Genomic DNA, 23154 nt, shown 5'->3' with positions numbered 1-23154 from the left:
CCAGTTTGGGTCTACTATAATAGTTCATGTAAGTTATGTGTGCACACTTCCATAAATGTTCCTATTTGTAGAGTAAATGCATAGACGTATGAGCTAGAGACTTTGGTGTCTCCTAACTGGTTTATGGCCAATTGCTGTGTAGTAGACAGGTACTAGAGGGGAAGGAACACCAACCAGGTAAGGAGTTCAAAGTCCTAGCTCTAGGCCAGCTCTGTCATTTTTTACTAATACAATTTTGGATGATTCCATCCTCTTTCCAGGACTCATACTCTAGTAAGCAACGAAGTCGAAATCTATGGGTTTTTGCTAACCCATTTCATAGCTGATCTGCCCATGGTTCTGAAGATATTCCTTTTTAAAAGTAGGTCTCAATCCCAGCACTCGGGAAGCAGAGGCAGGTGGATCTCTGTGAGTTCGAGACCAGCCTGGTCTACGGAGTGAGTTTCAGGACAGGCTCCAAAACCACAGAGAAACCTTGTCTCGAAAAACAAAAAAACAAAAACAACAAAAAAAGTAGGTCTCTCTGTCATTTCACATAGAAATTTTAACTGTGTACATAAAAATGCTAGATGCCAAACCTAAATTGTACCTTTCCTGCTTTTTTCTTTCATGTCCTAAGCAATTGCCTGGTATAAAAATGCTATATTGAGGGAGACACTAGACAACCTGAAGGCTACAAAGGTTTGATGGTCTGATCCCTGCAGGGAAAAGCTCTCCAAAACCAGCGCAGAGTTGCCATGTGCAATTATGTTAGAAAGGCCATTCTTAAGACAGATATGTGGAGCAAATTGTCCTATCCCTATACTGTCAAGATTTTTGCTAGCTAGAAAAGGGTAAAATAAGCATGGGACACATACGTAAAAATACGCATGTGTACATCGTGTCTCTACATATATTACATTATGTGTTTGTTGTATTTTCTCACAAAACTAAGAAAACACATACACAAAGCAGTCCAAGAGAATAATTTTAGAGAATGTGGTTGTCTTGAGAGGAATTACTAAGAGGAAGAGAAGCCTGTTTTCTCTGCCTCTGTCTCCTGCCTGCCTGCTTGTCTGTCTGTCTCTCTCCCTCCCTCCCTTCCACCCTCCCCCACATATGGTGATTAAAATCATAGACAGGAACAGACTGCCTAGTTTAAAATCCTGGTTTTGACTCTAGCTATATGACCTTGTGCAAGTTGTACAGCCTCTGTGTTTCCTAATTTCTTCTTTGGAAAGAGTAATGACTGCTCATGCCTTCTGCAGAGGGCCAGCAGGAGAAGTAAAGAACCTAAAAATACAGGAAGCAGTTAAAGAGTGCTAAGCAGCAGAAAGTGTTAAGGACTGTGCACCTAACCCACAAGCCGACAGGAAATTTGTCTCTTACTCAATATCTGACTGGTGCCCAACTCATTAGCATTCTTACACCACTAGACATGGCGTAGCTTCCTTTGCCAACTTGTCTGGCTCCAGCAGCCATGCCCCATCCACGTCCTAATCTCCCCCACCTTAACAGAGAGAACAGCTTAGGGGCTGAGACCAGTAATTGCTTAACTCTGCCCAAGTAACTTTTGGCTTCCCTTCCTAGGTGGTAGTTACCCAAGTACGGGGAGCTAAAAAGCATATTAATAGTTGCATATATTCCTTAGTTCTTGAGGTGGCCACCCTCCTCCAAATCTAAAGGAACAAAGCAAACATATTGGAAAAAGTCCTGCTTCCTTTAGTTATTTTTATTTAAAGCTTCACTTATGTCTTTGAAATGTTGTGGTGGTTTGAAAACAACATAAAAGATTTCTTTCTTTCCCTGTATTCATTTGAACCTAGCAGCTGTCTGCTGGAGGTGCCGGTGCTGATGACAGGGCCTGTTTGTGTATGTCCTTAAAGCATGATCTGGCTTAACACCTTGGCTTTGATGCTGCCACCGTCAGTACTATGTCTGCTTCATAAACATTGCATTTTCTTGAAAGCATCATTGTAAAAAGCAATGATTTTTTTTGCAGCTTTGTAAGATGGCAAATCTGTTCTTAACAGCTTCTTGGTAATTCATCAGCTGTCCAATTTACCTCTCACTTTTCCTTCTCATCTCTCTCGTCCAGAAAGCAACTGCATACTGAATGACTTCCAACTCGGACTCTTCACTCTGATGTTATGGAGTTTGAGAAGGTGGGACAGAACAGTAATGGGAGAGCAGGAGGTGCGGAGATTGTGGCCTTCTCTCCCACTTCCTGCGCCTGCTTTCTCTCCCCTCTGGACTATTTATAATACTTCGGGTGTTATTATAGCACCAAGGTCCTGAGTCAAAATAGCAGCACATCTTTGCAAAGTGTATCTGCAACCTTCATGGCTTTTCTTTTTTTGTGTGTGTAAGCATGCGTGTGTACATGTGCATGCGTGTACACGTGTGGAGGAAAGAGGCTTATATCGGATGATTCCTTCTACTCCTCCCTGCCTTATTTTCTAAGACAGGGTGTCTCCCTGAATCTGGAACGTGGCAATTCAGCAGGACAAGTAGGCCTGTGAGTTCTAGGCACCATCTTTTTCTTGTTTTTCTTCAACACTGGCAGTGAAGGTGCACATTGCCATGCATGGTTTTTTATGCGTGTTCTAGAAATCTTAGTTGGGGCATGGCAAGCACTGTGCCCACAGAGTCATTACCCCAGCTCCGTTTCTTTCTTTTCTTTAATAAAACACCATCTTGCTTTGTACTTCATGGTGGCATTGATCTCAGAAACCTCCTGCTCTTGAACGTTGTAAGTATAGGTGCAAGCCACTTTGCCTGATTTGAAATCTCCTTGTTAAATAGTGTGTGTGTGTGTGTGTGTGTGTGTGTGTGTGTGCGCGTGCGTGTGTGCGCGTGCGTGTGTGTGTGTGTGTGTATACATATGTGTGCAGGAGCATGTGCTTCTATGTGCATGTGCCTGTGGAGGACAGAAGAAAACATTTGAATGCACTTTCAATCCCTTGACACCTTCTTTTTGAGATCATGGTCTCATTGCTGAACCTGAAACTTGCTGTTTGGCTAGACTTTCTGTTGGTCAGTGAGCTCCAGGATCTCTGTCTGTCCTTTCCCCCACTGCAGTGGGGTTACAGGTGCTTGTCACTACACCTGACTTTTTGCAGGCATGTTAGCGATCTGAACTCCGGTCCCCATGCTGGGCAACAAGCAGTGTACCCACGGGACTGTCTTCCAACCCCTGCATTGCTACTTCCAGCCTTACTTCATTGCGTCTGCAATCTGGTCTGCTCCATCGGCGCATTCTCTACTGCTCCTCCTAATGCTTTTGCTTACTCTATTCACACCATTCTCTGCCTGGACTCCTCTCTCCTTAGCCCCACTTCTTCAAGCTCAACTATTGCTTATTCGCCTAAGCCAGATCAGAGAAAGAAACCTATCATAACCGTCCTTGATGATCTTTTTCCACTGGCAAAATCCGATGCTTCCTGGTATGTTCTCATTAGGGCTTTGTTGTACTCCATTATACTGCGTGTTCTTTAAATTAGAATTAGTTGTCTTCACACTTCATTCTTTCAACTAAACATTGAGTTCCTCAAAGGCAGAAGTCATGTTTCTCATCATTACATTCCACTCCTTGTAAATGGCAGGCACTCATTGTTTGCTGAAACACAAAGTTCTGTAAATGATCTTTAATGCTGGAATTTTAGAAATTTCCAGGAGGAAGATGTTGATCTGTTTAAGTAGATGACTTCTTGGTTGGCACTAACTTGTCAAGCGGAGAACACGGACATAAAAAATGATATTCATTTGAGTCTGGGTATGTGGGATATTTCACCACTACATAGGGATTGTTCCAGCTGAACAAGAAATCTCAATACCTTCTGAACTCCTGCACAACTCTCTACAGGACTGATAGATAATATGGCAGTGGAAGGGAGGGCGTGGGTGAGGACATTTCTCACCAAGACAGAGAGAAGGCTGATGAACTTTAAACACAGGAATAAAACGAAGACTTGGAAAATGAGCACATGAGGGTTTTCCCCCTAAAACTGTCAAATGCATTTGTGATGGTTTATTGATTGTCCGTTGAGAGGGTTTAGAACAGCGAGGAGACAAATCTCTGGGCATACCTGGGAGGAATGATCTAGAGTGAGTTCATTATGGTGGGAAGATCCCTTGAACTGGGGAAGGCATCTGTGTGGAGTCTTCGAGTGAATGCAAAGGCGACAGGCAGCTAAACACTAGCACATACCATTCTGTGCATCCGACTGTGGATGAAACGCAAGTAGCTATCTCAAACGCTACCTTCTAGGATTCGCCTGCCATAATGTACCGGTGGACAGTGAGCAAAGCAAGCTCTTCCTTAAGTTGCTTTTGTCAGGTGTGTTGTAGTAGCAATAAGAAAAGGAGTTAAAGCAGCATCTCTGAAAGGAGCTAGGGTTCTAGCACACCTCCATTCCAATATAGAGTTTAAGTACTTGCCAAAATAACTATTTACACTAAAAAGGGTCTTTGTAACCCATGACATTTGTAACCACCCCCATATATGTTTCCTTGCAGTGCTCCCCCCCAGTCAAAATCCTCTCAGCAAAGAAATTTGTGAATTTGCACTAGAGAAGGGTGGGCATTTGACAAGATGAGATTACTTTACAATCAGTTGCAGAGCTGGGAAATTTTCAGCAGTAGAGGGTTTGCTTAGCATGTATGAAGTCTTAGTTTTAATCCTCACTACTCGAAAAGGATGAGTGGTGTACAGCTGGTAAAACATGCAAGTCCAAGCTCTTGCTGTGACTGAAAGGAAAGTAAAACAGCGTGGAACCGAGAAGAAGGCCTGGGAACTTGCCAGTGCTTAGTCTTTGAAAGAGTGAGTTGGGACCCTTTGTCACAAACTGCCCCTCAGAGGCTTTTTGTAGTAGGTGGATTCACACAAATAGGTTGGCCGAATTGCCCCAATGATATCTTTAAGGGGGATTTTTTTCAAATTAAGCAAATTGATATTTTTATTTCTTTTCATGCTCTCAAGATCATTAAAGACAATTTAGTATGTGAAACTAGCAGATGTTTGGAAAAATCAATCTATCAAATATCTATCAACATATCTACATCTTTTTGTTCATTTACTACAAATGCCATTTGTTCCTAAATAATTTATGAATAATTTATGAATTTAAGGAAAAATTAAAGCATGAAGAAATAAAAATCCTTAAATTCCTCTATGAAGAATGAGCATGCCCTTGCTTCTGTCCTTGTCTCTGAGCTCACTCGTCTTATTTTTTCTTTCCACGATAATAAATTTTTTCTTCTTTCTTATTAAATTTTTTCATTTATTTGACATACCAACCACAGTTTCCCCTCCCTCCTCTCTTTCCTGTTCCCTCCCTCACCTCCCATCCACACACCCCCATCCACACCCCCTCCATTCAGAAAGGAACAGGTCTCCCATGAGAATCAACAAAGCATGGCACATCAAGTTGAGGCAGGACCAAGCTCCTCCTCCTACATCAAGGTGAGGTGAGGCAATCCAGCATGGGGAATAGGTTTCCAAAAAGCCAGCTCATGCATCAGGGACAGGTCCTGAACACACTGCTAAGGGCCCCACAAACAGGTCAAGCTACACAACTGTCATCCACATGCATGAGAATCAACAAAGCATGGCACATCAAGTTGAGGCAGGACCAAGCTCCTCCTCCTACATCAAGGTGAGGTGAGGCAATCCAGCATGGGGAATAGGTTTCCAAAAAGCCAGCTCATGCATCAGGGACAGGTCCTGAACACACTGCTAAGGGCCCCACAAACAGGTCAAGCTACACAACTGTCATCCACATGCAGATGGTTTAGTTCAGTCCCTTGCAGGTTTCCAAGCTGTCAGTCCAGAATCTGTGAGCTCTCACTAGCTCAGATCAGCTGTCTCTGTGGCTTCTAAGGGGGATGAATTTTTATACATAAAATCTAGCATAAACTTTACATAAAATCCCTTACCCAAGCCCACTAACTTAAAACAAATAGCAAAGTTCAAAGAGCTGGAGTCTTCAACATACTAACCAATCTACCGAAGACATTTAATGAGATAACCTGAGTTATTTTCAACTAAGGGTTCCTATATAACTGAAATAACCTTGCTGCATATTCAGATAAAACTGCAAACAAAGCATTGGGCTTTCAAATGCCTTCCAAGTAATTTGAGTTGTTTTACTCACATCATGAACACAGATTTTCCCTGGAGTTTTTCCTGTTCAGAAAACATTTCAAGATATTGCTCTTCTAGGCTGCTTCTTGACATGGAAACATTTTAATGTCATTGGTTTAGCTTTGATTTGGAATGTTGCCTCTTCAGCCAACTTTCTGCTCTACTAGTTGTTCTTGTTTTTTTTTCTTTTTAAATCTCCCCTGATGTAATGGCTCCAAGTCCCTTCCTATCCTAGCTTCTATACTTCAACCTAATTTTTTTCAACAAAATATATTTACTATGGCATATTTTCTGAAGTTAGGCCTCTGAGTTGTTTTATATTTCACTCAGCCAATTCTATCAACAAATGTTCTGTAAGTATTCATTTTTTACAAGGCATTGTTCCAAGTACTTTGGAAGGCACAAAGTAGAAAATCTCTCCTCAAGGAACTTGTTGGTTCATCGGAGAATTTTGAGCAAGGAAAGTGTAGTAATTACTTGTCTTGTTGCTGTGACCAAATACCTGACAAAGCAATTGAAGTAAAGAAGGGTTCATTTTGGTTGATAGTTTAAGGACATAGTCTATGTGGCAGAGAAGGAATGGTGGCAGGAATGTGAACCAGATGGCCACATTGGGTCAGCAAGCAATCAAGAGGGACAGAAAGACGAATGCTGATCAGCTCACTTTCTCTTTCTTATTCAATATAAGGCCTCAGACCATAGTGTGGTGCTGCCTGCACTAGGGATGAGTTTAAACCCAATCATGTTGACAATAAATATTAACCATCATGGTTTCTAATATTTGATATATATGTTCTGTTCACATCCAATAACTTCCTAAGTCATCCTCAAGTTTGTTATTAGACCAACTGACTAATGGCTGTTGGTAGAGGCTCCTTGTTTATTCCCGGCCACCCAGAACTGAAGTAATTACACAGAAATTGTATTATTACAACACTGCTTGGCCTATTAGCTCACACTTCTTATTGGCTAGCTCGTATATCTTACATTAACCCATTTCTTAACCCATGAAAAGTTCTAAGTTTTTAAAACATTTTAAATTCCATATTCTGTTAGTCTTTGAAAGACTTGAAGAATACCTGTCTAACTGAAATATATATATATATAAAACCTAAATAACATAAGAAGCTTGACTACTATAAATGATTATCTATTAACTTATATTTCTTAATTATACAATACATTTCAAATGAGCTGCACATACACAATATCTTAATCAAGAGTATATATATATATATATATGTATATATATATATACATATATATATATATATGGAGAGAGAGAGAGAGCTTAAATTTGTATCAATAGACCAAGATCTATACCATTGCAAAGTATTCATCTCTTTATAAACAATATTTGGGGGTTTGGGCATAGTTCTCTCCAAAATGCTTCCTGCTTTTTGTTGGGTAAAGTAATTTTAGGGGTTTACAGAGACCTTTCAGGGGTCTTGGTCCATCAAATCACATTAGCCTGGAAGGAATCCACAGGTTCTCATCTTCCGTGGAAACAAAATCAGAACCTCTTTTCCAAAGCAACATATCCTTAGACCCAAATTTTGAAGTCAAGATACCTTTAAAATATATATGTTGGTTTGGCTTAGGAGCCTGTACAATGAAATGTCTCTCTGTACTTAGCTCAGTCACAGTCAAAAATTCAAAGAAAACACAGTAATAAACATAATTCAGATTCTCTGTGTATATTCCATCTTTATGTGGCGTATGTTTCTTTATTCCTTTAATCTATGACTGTCTGTACTCTGTCTCTTTAAAGCCTTTACTTTTTTCAAACTATTTACTTGGTTTTATAACTATTTCTTCTCTCTCCAAGCCTACATATATTTATTCAACACTGTGACCCATTTAGAGGTGTTTTCCATCTAAATTTGTCTTTATTGCATATTTGTAACCAGTACTGTTCCTTAAAATGCTGAGCAGCATGGTAAGGACTAAGGCTGCTTTGCCTTTTGGCCCCATCCAGTCCAACATGGCCGAGGTCTGTTCACTGTTTCTGAGACTACTGGGTGGGGACCAGTTGGCCCATGCTGCCACCAAGTAACTTGCAGCATGCTGCCCGAAAACCCCGTTCAAATGCTTGGCCTTCTAAAAGAGCCTGAATTTGTGCTGCCTGAACCAGGAAGCCACCATTTCTTATGCTGAGTCAGTAAGCCTTTTCTTAAAGGAGCCTCGGCACTCCTGCTCACCACCAGCAAACAGAGTCCATCTGAAAAAAATGCCAGCTACCAAGAAGCCATACTTAACTCTGTTCTTTTGTGTGTATAATTTCTTTCTAAGCTTTCTCAGGTTTTATGTGAATGTAGTTGGCTCATGTTGGTGTGCCAATAATGATATTTCCTCTTCATTAAAAAAAAGTTAACTGAAGACATCCATCATCCTATTTTTCTTCTCAAGAGTATTTGGTGGTGAAATGACTCAGTGGTTAGGAGAGATTACTGTTTTTTTCAGAAGACTAGAGTTTAGTTCTTAAGCTTTCATGTCAGACAGCTTACAACCACTGTGACTCCAGCTCCTTTCTCTTCTGGCCTCTGTGGGTGTCCCACTAGCAGGCACAGGCACATATGCATACATAAAAATAAAAAAATAACTCTTAAAAAAGAATATTTTTAAGAATATCATATTGCATATAGAATAAAGTTCTTGACATGGTGTCTCATTCAAGCCTTGTTGCTTGGTTTGAAATGTTCTTCCCTTTTAACTTTTAATTCTCTAACACATCCCATCTCATTCTGGGATCTTTTCCACTTGCTCACTAAGAGAATGGTGTTTTCTTTCAGTTTCTGTGTTTAGAGTTGGCATGGCTCAGTTGACATTTATCTTAAGCTACTTTGATTTCTCTCTCTCTCTCTCTCTCTCTCTCTCTCTCTCTCTCTCTCCCTCTCCCCCTCTCTCATGTATGCATACATGCACCCCATTCTTCCTCACCTACATTGCTAATTGTTTGAAGACAGGGCCTTAGCAGAATGCATTCCACAAAAGGTGCTTAATAAATGTTTGATGAAGAAGGCAAAGGAAGAGTTATGGGGCTGCAGGCAATAACAATGACTTTGAGAGCAGAGAGCTTAGTTAAAGAGGCCTTTTCAAAAGTGTGCAAAGGGTAATAAAGGACTCAATGTATTTGCAACTTGACTCAAATTCTCATTTTATACTAGAGAAACTTTAGGGAGATAGAAATGACAATAGGGCTTTGGGACTGCTGAAAATTTACATGGGGCTATGAGGAACAAGTTTGCTCTTCCCCAATGATCTCAGATGCCACACCCATAAAGTCTCACCAACATGACTTCCTAGACGTGAACTGAGCAAGGACAACAATATACATACCAAGGTGGATGGGGGAAAGACCATGAGGCCTCAACACTACACAAAGGCAGCTAAGGAATGCTAAAATTGGGAGAAATAATCTTCCCCATGGAAGTGCACACCGGTTGGTTATCTAATTCCAAATTGTAAACCCTGAAAAGTTACATACAAGTAGCATTATACATATATAGTTAGAATTATATGTGTATATATGTATATATATATTATATATATGCATGTGACAACAATTAGTGAAGAAAGAAGCCATGAATTTGAAGGTGAGTAAGGAGGGGTATATGGAAGAGGTAGGAGGGAAGGGGAAAATTGTGATTATATAATAATATCAAAATTAAAATAAAAGCTTTTTTCAAAAAAGTTACTAAACCCAAGTAACTGTAATAACATTATTGATAAAAGATAGTAAATCAAAAGTGGAGAGTAGACATGGAGGGAAAACGAAAAGTTAATCTTTAGATATCATAATAGAACAGAAAACCAACTGGACATATCACACAAGCAGTAAAAGATGCTTTGGGGGGAATTACCATTCCATTCACCCCAACAGATACTGATATAGTGTGTACTATATACCATTCTCTATTCTGGAGATAGACAAAACACAGTCTCTGCCTCCAGACTTTATGATTAAGTGGTGAAGACGCTCTAATACAATTGCAGTGATATGAAATAGTAAGCAGAATTACTGAATTATATGGAAAATATATGTAAATATAGGTGGGAACATGATTGATTGTGCAGTTACCAGTGAGAAAAAGTTACAGAAGGAATGATTACTGAGTTTGTCCTGATTACTGAGTTTGTCCTTGGAAGATAAATATAAGTTTATTCAATAAATGAGGATATGCTTTGTTAAATAAAAGTATAATCTCAGGAAAAATATAGGGCATACAAATTCATGGCATTCTAAAAGAACAATAAGAAATCTGAAATGATTGAAGAAAAATGGATTTCAGAATGAAGATGGGTAGTGCAAAGGGGAATAATGATTATCATAAAGCAAAGCATCAGGAACATACACGGTACACATACACACATGAAGATAAAACACTCATGCACATAAAATTTAAAACCCTTTAAGAAAAGAAATATAACACTATACAGCAAGAACCAAGGAACTCTGTTCAGTTGGAGACTTCTCAGAAACAAGAATCAGTTGTGTTTTTTTAAAAGGTGTGGTCCCTGGTAGATTGACCACACTCCAGCGGATGGTCCCAGCCTAGTATTATGTGGGGAGTACAAATTGGACTTTGTGGGTTATTTTCTTTTTTTTAAGTTTTGAAAAGAAGACAGGAAGCTAAAGAGGGTAGGAGTGGATCTGGGAGGAGTTAGGGGAAGTAGTTGAGGGTGAATATGATCAAAATACACTATATGGAATTCTAAAATAATTATTAAAACCATTTAAAAATATCCAGCAGGGCTGACAGAGAGAGGAGATAGCAGGGCCCAGGGATGGATATTTTACTGAATTTGAAATATGTATAGGAATCTTTTGAAGAGATCAAGTGACTGATAGTACAGCCCCTCCTCCCCAGCTAATACAGCAATCTAACTCCTTGGGTTTTGATGCTCTCAAGGAAATCATTGTCTATTTCTCAGCTTTCTAGAGCTCTGCTCAAGTGGTCCTTGAATAGACTCTTGGGATAATTGTACTTCTCTGTGTCACTGCTCTGTGTGCCGCAGAAATGGAACTGAAAGTTGCTTGCCAGCACCTGCCGATGTTCCTTCTCAACCAGCTCAGGCATTCATTTCAACGAGCTCAATTTGAAATATGGTTTTGTCACTTAATTAGCATTGCAATCTGGAGCAAGCTAGTAAAATTCTCAAAGCCTTTGTTTCTGCATTTGTGAAGTGAAAGAAAAGAACAGCTCTGTATTAAAAAGTTATAATTATAATTTAATACATGAATTATTTTTCTGTGTAGTGTTTGGCATATAGATTGCTTCAAAGCAGTCAGATACTTGTTTCTTCTTTCCCCATTATATCTGGGGAGTCCCATGATCTCCTACATCCATTTTAGCACCGCATCTGGACTTCATTCCATCCATTATCAAGAGTATTAGAGAGGAAGAGAAGAAGAGATCTGTCCACAGAAAGACAATGAGTAGTGGCTGTTGATTCAACTCCCTCTTGACTTTGCGGCAGAGATATTTTGATGTAGACAGTATCTCAAAATAGGAAAAGTATTTAGATATTGGATAGAATTTTTTCTCTAAGCCAAGAAATATGAGTAAAACATTATGACAGCTATGTGAAAAAGTATCTACACATTCATATGTTTCATGTGAAAATAGATCTGCACATTCTCATATTTAAAATCAGAAGGGAACGAGGAAAATGGAAAGCATTTTAAGCCCATAGAAATATGTTGTTGCATTGTAATCTTAATATTATTGTGCCTGTGGAAGAGGATCTTCTTCTCTTGAAACACATGCATCTTCTATCCTTCTTTTCGAAAGAACAGCAGGAGGACAGATGATTGAGTAAAGGGATTTGCACAGTGGGAATGACAGGCCCCCATTTCATCTATCCTTCTGCCCAGCTTTCCATTAACCATCAGGACCTACCAGAGGCCTGGAGAGCTTCCTAACTGTGGTGCTTCAATACCCTTGCATCATTGATGTCATCATCTCTACCCTTCTTCTAGGAGTGGATCTTATTGAGGGAGGTCTGGAAGAAGTTGTGCATGTTTAGCCATCAGTCTGAACCTTTTAGATGCAGCAGGAGACCAAAGCAACAATCCCTTTCTAATACTTTGGCCTTTCTTGGCAGGTGAATACAGCTATGCATGAGGCAAAACTTATGGAAGAATGTGACGAGTTGGTAGAGATCATCCAGCAGAGGAAGCAAATGATTGCTGTCAAAATCAAAGAGACAAAGGTAAACCCCAGAGATTCAGGGAGGCCAAACGCGCAGCTGGCCTTTTACAAAGCTCATTCCTGACTATTGCAGTTTGAAATTGAATCAGAAAATCAAAAAGAAATGAGATCATTGGGAGAGACACCAAGAAGTGTTTGCTGAGTCTGATAAAAAGTGATGGCAGCTCTGGGCGCTGCAAACATTCTCTACTTTGGCCTGGATGTTGGTTATGTGTGCACGCATGCACACGGATGATCATTTACTTAAGATTGAGGCATTTTGCTTTAGCATGTTTTCAGTTAAATTTTTTAACATTTATTTTGTGTGTATGGGTGTTTTGCCTGGGTGTATGTTTGTGTATCATGTGCATGCAGTGTCCTTGGAGGCCAAAAGAGGTCACGGGATCTCTTGGGACTGGGGTTAAGGTCAGTTGTAGGCCAGCATGTGTATGTTAAGAATAGAACCCAGGTCTTCTGGAAAAGTAATCATTGTTCTTAACCACTAAGCCATCTTTCCAACCCCTTACCCTCCATATTTTAAGGCAATAAAAAGAAAGAAAGAATGGTAGAAACATGGGTTGGGATTACAGAAGAAATGTGACTGCCATCTTGGCTGCTTGGGCCTTACAAAAGGTGCTGGGAAACTATTGTGATTCTGTAGGGAGGGTTCAATTTGATATGGTAGAGATGCGCATGGTAGATCAAAACATGATGATATTGATGCCAAGAAATCAAGTTTGCAGACATGCAATGATTTCTGGTATGAGTTCTAGAAGCTGTAAATCACGCTAGTGATAGAACATATGGAAAGGAAAAGCATAATTGCTAGAGAGAAAACAGCATCATTTAATTTATTAGATATAACAGAGAAAAGGAGAGAAAAGAATCAAAGAACTGCAGATTTCTATGCAGGGAACTGAAGAGTAAGGGTTAAAGAGGTCAGATGAAAGTCTCCATGCAGCCTCTGTATGTTTTTAGACTTGTTAGCGTACTGGTAAATGATAGTGATTGAAAGCCCATGCTGTGGGTACAATGGGAAAAGTTGAAAGTACCTCATTTGATGACCAATACTTTGTGCCATGCTGGGTAGTTCCAGCTAACATAAACTGAAGTTTCCAAGAATACATTGTAGTAGGTATAAAGATACTTAGAGAAATATATGCTTGGAAATATAGCTTCTCATAAATAAAAATGAGGGAGTTTTATTAAATGTATGCAAAAATATATTGCCAAAATAAAATGTAACAATGGTGATCTCTAGGTGGTAGAATTTCTTTTTATATTTGTATTTAATTTTTTAAAAATTAGCATACATTGCTTTTACAATCAGAACAATGTTGTAAATACAAAGAGGAGGTAGATAGTAGAGAAATGTCTGAGTGCAAAGTAAGTAATCAAGTTATAGACTGGGCAAGAGACTTAGCAGCCAGGATGAGAAGGTGAACAGTTGATGTAGGGGCCATACGATATTAATAACCCTTACTTTTAGAATCACTGGGGCAGACCTCCTTCATGGTATTTTATTGCTTTTAATTAAACACAGTATGTTGTATCTCATCTTTTCTCTCCCCAATCTTTTAAGGTTATGAAACTGAGAAAATTGGCACAGCAGGTTGCTAATTGCCGCCAGTGTCTTGAACGGTCAACAGTCCTCATCAACCAAGCTGAGCATATTCTGAAGGAAAATGACCAAGCCCGGTTTCTGCAATCTGCAAGAAATATCGCTGAAAGGTATATATGCTCCTTATATTCTTTTGAAATGCCCGCTCTTGTGAAAGGGGCTTAAAGTCACTTAATTCTCTTCAGCCATTGTACAGTAGCTGCCACCTGAAGATTTTTACCAGCTAGGTAAATAATTGAGCCTCAGTGATAAATTACCCTGCAGATATCTTGACCCCTTCCTCTGTCTTTGCAGCCCACCAGCTTTTTTTCTAAAATATTGTTTATGGTTTATTTAACTTTATTTTATGTGCATTGGTGTGAAGGTGTCAGATCCCCTCAACTGGATCTTCAGATAGTTGTGAGCTACCATGTGGGTGCTGGGAATTGAACCTGGGTCCTCTGGAAGAGCAGTTAGTACTCTTAACCACTGAGCCATCTCTCCAGGCCCCCACCAGCTGTTTTAATACACAGCCAAGTATAGGGCTACCTACTACCTTAAGCTTCCTGCTAGGTCTTGAGCAATCTGTTATAGTTATGGTGTATGGAATAGAAACTCTGGATTGCATTGATAGGGTGTGCCTTTCCTAAGCCTATGTACTTTTAAAAAAATAAATCAAATTCACTCCTACTTCCTTGACTCCAACTCCTTTCCTAGCCCCCACCCTGTTTTCCTTCCCTACTTCATATGTTCTCTTTTTTTCCAAACCACTGAGTTCATTTATTGTTGTTGTCTGTATGTGCATAGGTGTATATACAGTTTTTAATGTTTGCATTTTGGTTTTTCTTGCACAAATTCCTTAGAATAGTAATTCTTGGGCTTTTGTTTAATCATTTGGTCCTTTGAAAATTAATGTCATGAACATTGCTCCAGAGTGTCAGAGAACGCTTGGATCATTAATAGTCTATCTATTGTCCCAGAGTCAATGCTCCTAAAGGAAATCATTGTCCAGTAAAGCCACCAATCCTTCAAGGGTTACAGTAGACCATTAGGCCAGATATGATCTCCTTTACATATTTCCCTCGCCTTCATTGAAGACTGGCTTTTAAAATCACCATCTTCCTCCTATTGGTAGTGCCATCAGTCTTGGTCAGTTCACTCCGACAATTAACCCATGTAATACTCTAAGCACCTAGTCACCCACCTTCTCTGATGCCTTCTCCAGAGACTCCCAACTTGGATTCTCTTCATCCAGTCGTGTCCTGAACCACATCTCATCCCCATCACTCAGAATCACACAATCATAAACTAAAGTGTCACATTTTCTAATCACAACCTCTCTGTAAATTCAACTTTATTGAGACCTCTAGGTCTTGACTCATGGATACACTTTCCTATTTTCTATGAGTGACCTCTTGTCTCTACTTTGTTCTATGCTTATTTGGGCTTTGCGGTTTATCACTTCAGCCACTCTCTCTCTTTTCCCAATTCTCCTTCCCATCACCTAGTCTGACAAAATCCCAAACCTGAATCAGCCCACCTTTTCCCATGCCTGTATTTGACTTTCTGAATTTTGGTAGAGAAAAATCACACAACCAAGTATGCACCACACTACTGAGCGTGCAGTACTAACTCTGTTGCTATGGTCAGCTTCCTTTTCAATCCAGCTCCACAATGCTATTTCAAATCTTATTGTACTCACCCTAAATTTCAACACTGCTGTGTTTCTGCTCATGCTTGCCAAATTATATAGATAATGGTAAGTATAAATGATGATGTTTAACTTCTCGTATCAAATTTCTAGACATAGTTATGTGCATATTCCTTACTTCCACCTTCCTTCTGGTTCTAATAAAAGACTTGTCTCCTCATTTGTGATTTGGCTATGTGCATCCTTATTTTTTATAGCTTCAATTTTCCACACAGTTGTTGGTTTCACATCCACTTTTAGGCCCACTCATGTCTCCATAGCCTAAAACAAAATTAAAAAAAACCACAATTTTCTTCTACCTCATATTCCCCATAGTTGTTACTGTATTTCCCTTCTCTTTGAAGACAACTGCTTTCTATTTCCTCAGTCCTTATTTTCATTAAATGTTAAATTTTGTTTACAAAAAATGACACCTTGTACGTAGTTAGAATGTAAAATATAGCAAAATTATATTGCCAGAAACAGCACTCTCCTATTATCCAAAACATATAGGTTGTATTAATCGAGCAGCATTTATAATCAAATGTCCTTTAGCAGCTGTTGCTCCTTCCTCAGCTGTCAAACAATTCAAAGACAACATAATAACATACAGTATCCAGATTCTCTGTGTAGTTTCCATCTTTATGTGGCTTTATTTTGAACTCTATTTCTTTTATTTTTATTTTTAATTTTTTGTTGTTTTTTTTTTTTTGAGACAGGGTTTCTTTGTGTATCTTTGACTATCCTGGAGTTCACTCTGTAGACCAGACTGTCCTTAAACTCACAGAGGAGGTCCACCTGCTTCTGCCTCACAAGTACTGGTATTAAAGGTGTGTGCTACCACATCTAACTATTCTCTTTCTTTTTTTAAGTACTCTGTCCTTTTTCTTTTCTCTCCCAAGCCTATGTATATTTTTTAAAACATACTCTAAACCATTTAGAGGTTTTTTAATCTGAATCTATCTTTACTGTATATCTCTCTTTTTCTGACCATATGAGTCTTTAATTTGCTAAGTGATATGGCCAGGATTAAAGCCATGGCTTTGATGATTGGATCCACCCCATTCCTTAGCTTTCTGAGAGTCTAGCTTCATGGTGGAGTTACTGGAAGGAGCCATGTTTATTGCCACAACTCCACAGAGTTTCAAGATTCCTGCCACCACCAAGAAGCATGTTGTTGGCTATTTATAAACATAATTTAAGTGTTCGGTGGCGGGGCCTCTTAAAAGAACTGCAAGATTTTTGCAGCTAAAGCTGAGTCAGGAAACCTCTCTTAAATGAGATGTGCTTGCCTCTAACAAACAGAGCCCACCTGAGAAAATGCTGCTACCAAGAAACTATGCTCAACTCTGTTCCTTTATGTCTAGAATTACTTTCCAAGATCTCTCAGGTTTTATGTGGATGGAGTTGACCATGTTGGGCACCAGATGAAGATGGAAGTTATAAAAATAATCTCATACTAGAATTGAGTGTAATAAAGGGTTATTTATTTAGGGGTAGACTCAGAGATCACAATCCTCTACACGAACAGGGAACAGAAACCGAATCCAGAAGCGGGGAGTGGGGGGGGGAGAGAATGCAAGCATGAGCTTTACATTGGCATTTATAGTATAAGAGGCCACACCCAAGTGGACTGGTATCTTAAAGGAGTTCCTACAGCACACATGAGCCCTAATACCTCCATTTTCTCAGTGTTCTCTTCTGTTGGTCTCTTTTGTTCTTGAAAGTTTCACTCCTATTTTCATCGTGTACCTGATTTTATGAATCTATATATAAATCTAGAAACTACAAATGAGAGAAAAGCATATGATGCATTTTGAGACTGGTTTCATTTGCTTAATTGAACATCTGTAGTTGAATTCATTTTCCAACAAAGTAACTTCATTCTTCTTTTTGGCCCCCAAAATACATACATACATACATAATACACACACATATATAATACATACATACATACATACACATGTGCATGCACATGTGCATAGATATCATATTTTTCTTCATTATCCTATTGTTGGGCACCTAGGTTGGTTCCATAACTAGACTATTATGAAACACTGATGTACAAGAAACTTTGTGATATGTTGACTTGGAGTCTTTGGGGTAAATATCCAGGAATGTTGTAGCTGGGTCATATGGTAGATCTATTTATCATTCTTGAACAACCCTCATACTGATTTTTATAACTAGTTTACATTTTCACTAGCAGTATATAAGGGTTTCCTTTTATCATATCCTGGCCAGAATTTATTATTTTTTAAATGACTATCACTCTGACTTGGATAAGATGCAATCACAATGCAGGATTTATTTGCATTTTCTGATGGTTACTGAAGCTGAACGTTTTTTCATGATTGTTGTTCACTTGCATTTTATCTTTCTATTTTGGGGTTTGATCTGTGTGTATGAATGCATGCATGTGTGTATGAAGGTGCACGTGTTTTCCCATACACATTTGTATGTGTGTGCATGTGGTGAGCAGGGAACAACCTTAGGTGCCATTACTCAGTCTTCATCCATTTTGTCTTTTGAGATATGTTCTCTCACTGGCATAGAATTCACCAAATAGGCTAGCTGGACAATGAGCCTTGGGTATCTACGAATCTGCCTTCCCAACACTGGAATTATAAGTACAACCTACCAAATCGTGCTATTTTTCACATGGGTTCTGAGGATTGAACTCAGGTCCTCATGCATCCACAGTAAGCACTTTACCAACTGATCTATCACCCAAGCCCCCCACATTTTATCTTTTGAGATCTATTCATGTCATTAACACATTTATTGATTGCATTGTTTGATGTATTGCTGTTTAGTGTGTTCTTTATATAGTCTAGATATTAATCCTCTGACAGATATAAAGCTAGCAAAGGTTTTTTCCTATTCTGTTGGCTGTCTCATCACTCAATCAACTATTTCCTTTGCTAGATAATGTTTTTAGTTTCATGAGGTCACATTTATCCTTCATTCACATTATTTCTTTAGTGACTGGTCAAGTTGTACTACAGAGTCATAGTAACTAGAATAGCCAATTAAAATGATCCCTGACTCAAAGACAGAAGCATACATTGATAAAATTAGAATAGAAAACCTACATGTAAACTCACACAGCTATCGCCACCTGATTTTTTTTTTTTTACAAAGATACCAAGAATACATATTGGAGGGGAGAAAGTAGTCTCTTCAACAATTGGTGATTGGAAAAGATGAGCATTCACTTGTATATGAATGAAGCTAGACCCCCACCTCTCACCCTGCACAATTATTAGCTTCAAACAGATGAAATATCTTAATGTGAGACCTGAAATATTAAAACTGTTACAGGAAATAAGCAGGAGAAACAATTCCAGATATGAGCAAGGATACAATTTTTAGTCTCTTTGAGGCAGGGTCTCAATTTTAGCTGTTTTTACATGGAACTTACTCTGTCATGTACACTGTCATCAAACTCTGAACAATACTCCTGCCTCAGCTTCCTCAGTGCTAAGAATATAGGCATGAAATTATTAATTCTTTCCTAATCTTCTGTTCATCATTCTATTAAAATTGAACTTTTGACATTTAAACAAAAATTTACAAGAGACCTTCCCTTTTAAAGCATTCTATTAATTCATTGCATTTTGAGCATAGTACCCTCTCCCCCAGCTTTTCTCATATTTGCCTCCACCTCTTTAGCTACCCAATTTCACATTCTTTCCTTTTGTTAATCCATCATGTACAGATGTACTACTCAGCTACTCTTAGATGTGAGTCCTGCCCGGTTGACAGATCAGGGGTTTCACCATTAAAGAAACTGACACCCCCTCTCTATCAAATGCTATCAAATGCAAATAGCTCCTCAGCTAGGGGAGGAACTCCATGCCCATCTTTCCTCCTCCAACTGAGATTTTGCCTGCATTGAACTAGTACATGTTTTATGCATGCTGTCAGCATTGTGAGTTCATATGTGCAATAACAGCCTGGTTATGTCCAGAAAACAGCTTCATTGAAGCCCTTCATTACCTCTGACTCCTAAGATTTGTATGCTCCTTTTCCTTGAAGATCCATGAGCCTGGAGGAGAGGAACATGATACAGGCATCCTAAATGGGATGAGCACTATGTAGTCTCTTATTCTTTGCATGTTGACTGTGTGTGGGTCTCTCTATTGATTGCTATCTACTATAAGAAAATGCTATATGGAAACCTACAGTAGAATAGATAGATAGATAGATAGATAGATAGATAGATAGATAGATAGATAGATAGATAGCGATAGAAAAGTGAAGGTACCCTATAATAGGGGATTGACACCCCAAACATAGGCTAACACATAAAAAAAAACTCAGTGCGAAGGATAATTCTTTGTGATTCATTGTTTCAGGCCTCTGCTAGGACCAGTGTATTACTTTCAGTACTTTCCTGAATACCTGGTAAACTTTTGACTTCCCTTTTAAGTTTCAGTTCTGAAAGATGTTGGGAAGCTATGAGGGGGCGGGGGCAATTTGTTGCTTGGTGAACTTTGCTGTAGGATTATAAAAACAGAGTGCCAGCTTTTTATTGTTGGATCTCAGCTGTCAGTAACTGTAGGTGTTTCTTTTGGATCTGTTTCCCTTGGAATGAATCCTGCACCCTCCTGCTTTTGGTGGGCAGGGTATATGGGGAGGGGCAGGCTTATAGACCCTGCTCTCAGCATTCTATGGGCCAAGCAGGGAATAAGACTGATAAATCACACACACACACACACACACACACACACACACACACACACACCTTTTTTTTTTTTTTTTGTAAAATGTCAAAACTCTGCCAAAGTAAACCTCACATCTCCTGCCAGGCTGCGGAAAGGGCAGGCTGAGTAGATCTGTGGCTCTTGCTATTCTTCATGCAAACTTTCGTCTTTGTGTCACTAAGCCAGCTTGCTGCTGTTGGCTTCCTAATCCAGCGTTCTCTGGTCTGTTGTTGGTTACTGCACATCTGTCCCTTTCCAGTTCCAAACATTTGTTGACAGTCTCTTAGTTGCTGGCATCTCTTAGTTTCATTCTCTTTGTCTTTGTGGGTTTAGACCATTTTTAATTCTTTTTCCTTCCAGTGGGATTTTAGGAAAGCAGAGATGAGATATGTGTTTCAACCACCATATTTAACTGTCCTTCCTCCTCAGGCCTCTGAAATGTTTTCTCCCATCTTAACATTATTGAAAGTGTTCCTTTCAAGGTCACCAAAAGAAGACCTTGTTGCTAAATATAAGAGTTGCTCGTTTGTTTTATCTTTCCCTTTCATCTTATTGGTATCTCAGTTGCATGTGTCCCTACTGACTGTGTTTACCTGAAATCCCTCTGTTTTGTCTCTCATAAAAATTCCCATTACCTATCCACTTTGCTTTGCTTTGCTTTCTTTTTCTTTTCCTTTCTTTTTTGACATTGAGAGCAGCTTTTCCTTGATCTATTTCCTTAACGATATTGTTCTTGCTGATTCAATATTATGAAAGTCTCTTCTCCCGGCACACAGTTTTCCTTACAAATCCATTAGCTTTTAAGGTTTCTATTACCATTTAATTATGATCAAATGCTATGTTGATGATACCCAAATCTCTATGTAAATCTTTTCATGGGCTTAAATATATGGAATAGATGGCTATCTCTGTGATGCCATTCGAGAATCATCCTCACAATATAAATATCTTTTTCTCTGGTCTCTCATGGAATCTGAAATTCATCCCTATTCTTACTCATTGTATTGTATTAATATATTATAACCACATAAAATGAAATATTAGCTGGGAGATATATACCTCTCCAACATTTGCTGTATTATCTTGTATAATGATCAAGGTCTTGAGAGATTGCAATGAGATGCTAATGTATAAACACAGAAACAGAGACCACAGAAAGATCCAACACCCCATATTGTCACTCGTAACACATTTCTAACTTTCCAGCCACCACTAACATTTAGGAATATAGTATTGTAATTTTGAAGTAATTGTATTACTTCACAAATGTAAAATAATACTGTATATACTCCATTAAAGATGCTGCTTGAAATAAGATTTCACAAACTTTCTCTCATATCATTAAAAACTATTTTTGGATGACTTATGGCATTCATATATTTATATATATATATATAATATATTACAATACTTAATTTAGTCTCCGATGTTAGAGAATTAAGTTATATGTGGTATGTTGAGTGCATAACTAATGGCCTTGGCATTAACCGTATATACCCTTGTGTTGGCCCTCAAGTTACAGCTTAAAAGGTTGCTAGCTAAGAACCCTTAGCACCTTTTGCTGCCCTCTTTCTCTCTCTTTTGAGAATTGAGATTATATGGTGACTCTGGAGATGCCTTGTATTGAGTTCTAACCTGATGGGTTAAGCCAGAAGATACTGTAGTCTTACAAGGGGCTTAGTACAAGCCTTTTCTCTCTAAATGGGATTTCTGGTGAGATTAGAGAAAAATACAGCTTTACAGCTGAAAAGGGAGAAACTTAAGCAGTTGTTAATTGTGCTAAAATTCTTTCTTCATTTCTGGCAAGAGGCTTCAGATTTCTGGGTGAGAGGCCCCGTTTTTCTCATGCCCCCCAATTTTCAGTCTTTTTATCTTGCTTCATGTAGGCATTGTTTAGTACAGACATAAAAGTTCTTATATTATCTTGCTTGTAATCTAAATGCTTTCCCGTCTTAATTTACATTTCTTCAGTTTCTCATGTTTTTGGATTTTCTGTGGCAGGATCTTGCCATGTAGCCCGGCCTGGGACTCATGATCTTGCTGCCTCAACATCCCGAGTTCTGGGATTCCAGGTGTGACATGCCCTGCTGTGTGCTTGCCCTTTAAAGTCTTCTCGCCTGCTTCGTTCCATAGGGCACTGTTATTGTTGCCGCTGTTATTTTTGTCTAGTCCTGGCTGACCTAGAACTCCCTTCATAGTCCAGTCTGACCTCAAAACCTAGAAATCCTCTTGAGTTCTGGGATTACAGGTATTCACCACCACATCTGGCTTGTTTTCATGGTGCTGTTGGTTTGTTTTTAATTAATTAATGTATGTATCTATTTATTATCCATTCATTTATTGATGTCCCTCTTTGTGGGTATGTGTGTGAATCCACATCTGTGAGATCAGAAACCAACTTAGGAAAGTCGATTCTCTCCTTTCACAGTGAGAGTTCTGGAGATCAAACTCAGGCAGTCAGGCTTGGTGACAGACACCTTTACCCATTGACCATCACACTGGTCCCATGTTTTCATGGTTTTTCAATAAATTTTTCAGGTGTGTGTGTGTATGTATGTGTGTGTATGTGTGTGTGTGTATGTGTGTGTATGTGTGTGCATGTGTGTGTATGTGCGTGTATGTATGTGTGTATGTGTGTATGTGTTGTGTATGTGTGTATGTGTGTGTATGTATATGTGTATGTGTGTGTATGTATGTGTGTGTATGTGTGTGTATGTATGTGTGTGTATGTGTGTGTGAATGTGTGTATGTGTGTGTATGTGTGTGTATGTATGTGTGTGTATATGTGTATGTATGTGTGTATGTGTGTATGTGTGTGTATGTATGTGTGTATGTGT

General features: G+C 38.9%; 1 protein-coding gene across 3 annotated transcripts in view; it reads left to right on the top strand.

The window, feature by feature from the left end:
* Mid2 (midline 2) overlaps positions 1–23154 on the top strand; it is a 102368-nt gene that overhangs the window by 56228 nt on the left and 22986 nt on the right. For all 3 annotated transcript variants that reach the window (XM_026789347.1, XM_013353845.2, XM_026789345.1), the window contains exons 4-5: positions 12233–12340; positions 13901–14049. In XM_026789347.1, the coding sequence (XP_026645148.1) occupies positions 12233–12340; positions 13901–14049 (257 nt within the window). The remainder of the gene's footprint in view (positions 1–12232; positions 12341–13900; positions 14050–23154) is intronic.

The sequence above is a fragment of the Microtus ochrogaster genome, unplaced genomic scaffold (assembly GCF_000317375.1).
Source record: "Microtus ochrogaster isolate Prairie Vole_2 unplaced genomic scaffold, MicOch1.0 UNK17, whole genome shotgun sequence".
Classification (NCBI taxonomy): Eukaryota; Metazoa; Chordata; class Mammalia; order Rodentia; family Cricetidae; genus Microtus; species Microtus ochrogaster.
The sequence above is the reverse complement of the archived record's forward strand: the minus strand, read 5'-3'. Positions and strand labels throughout refer to the sequence as shown.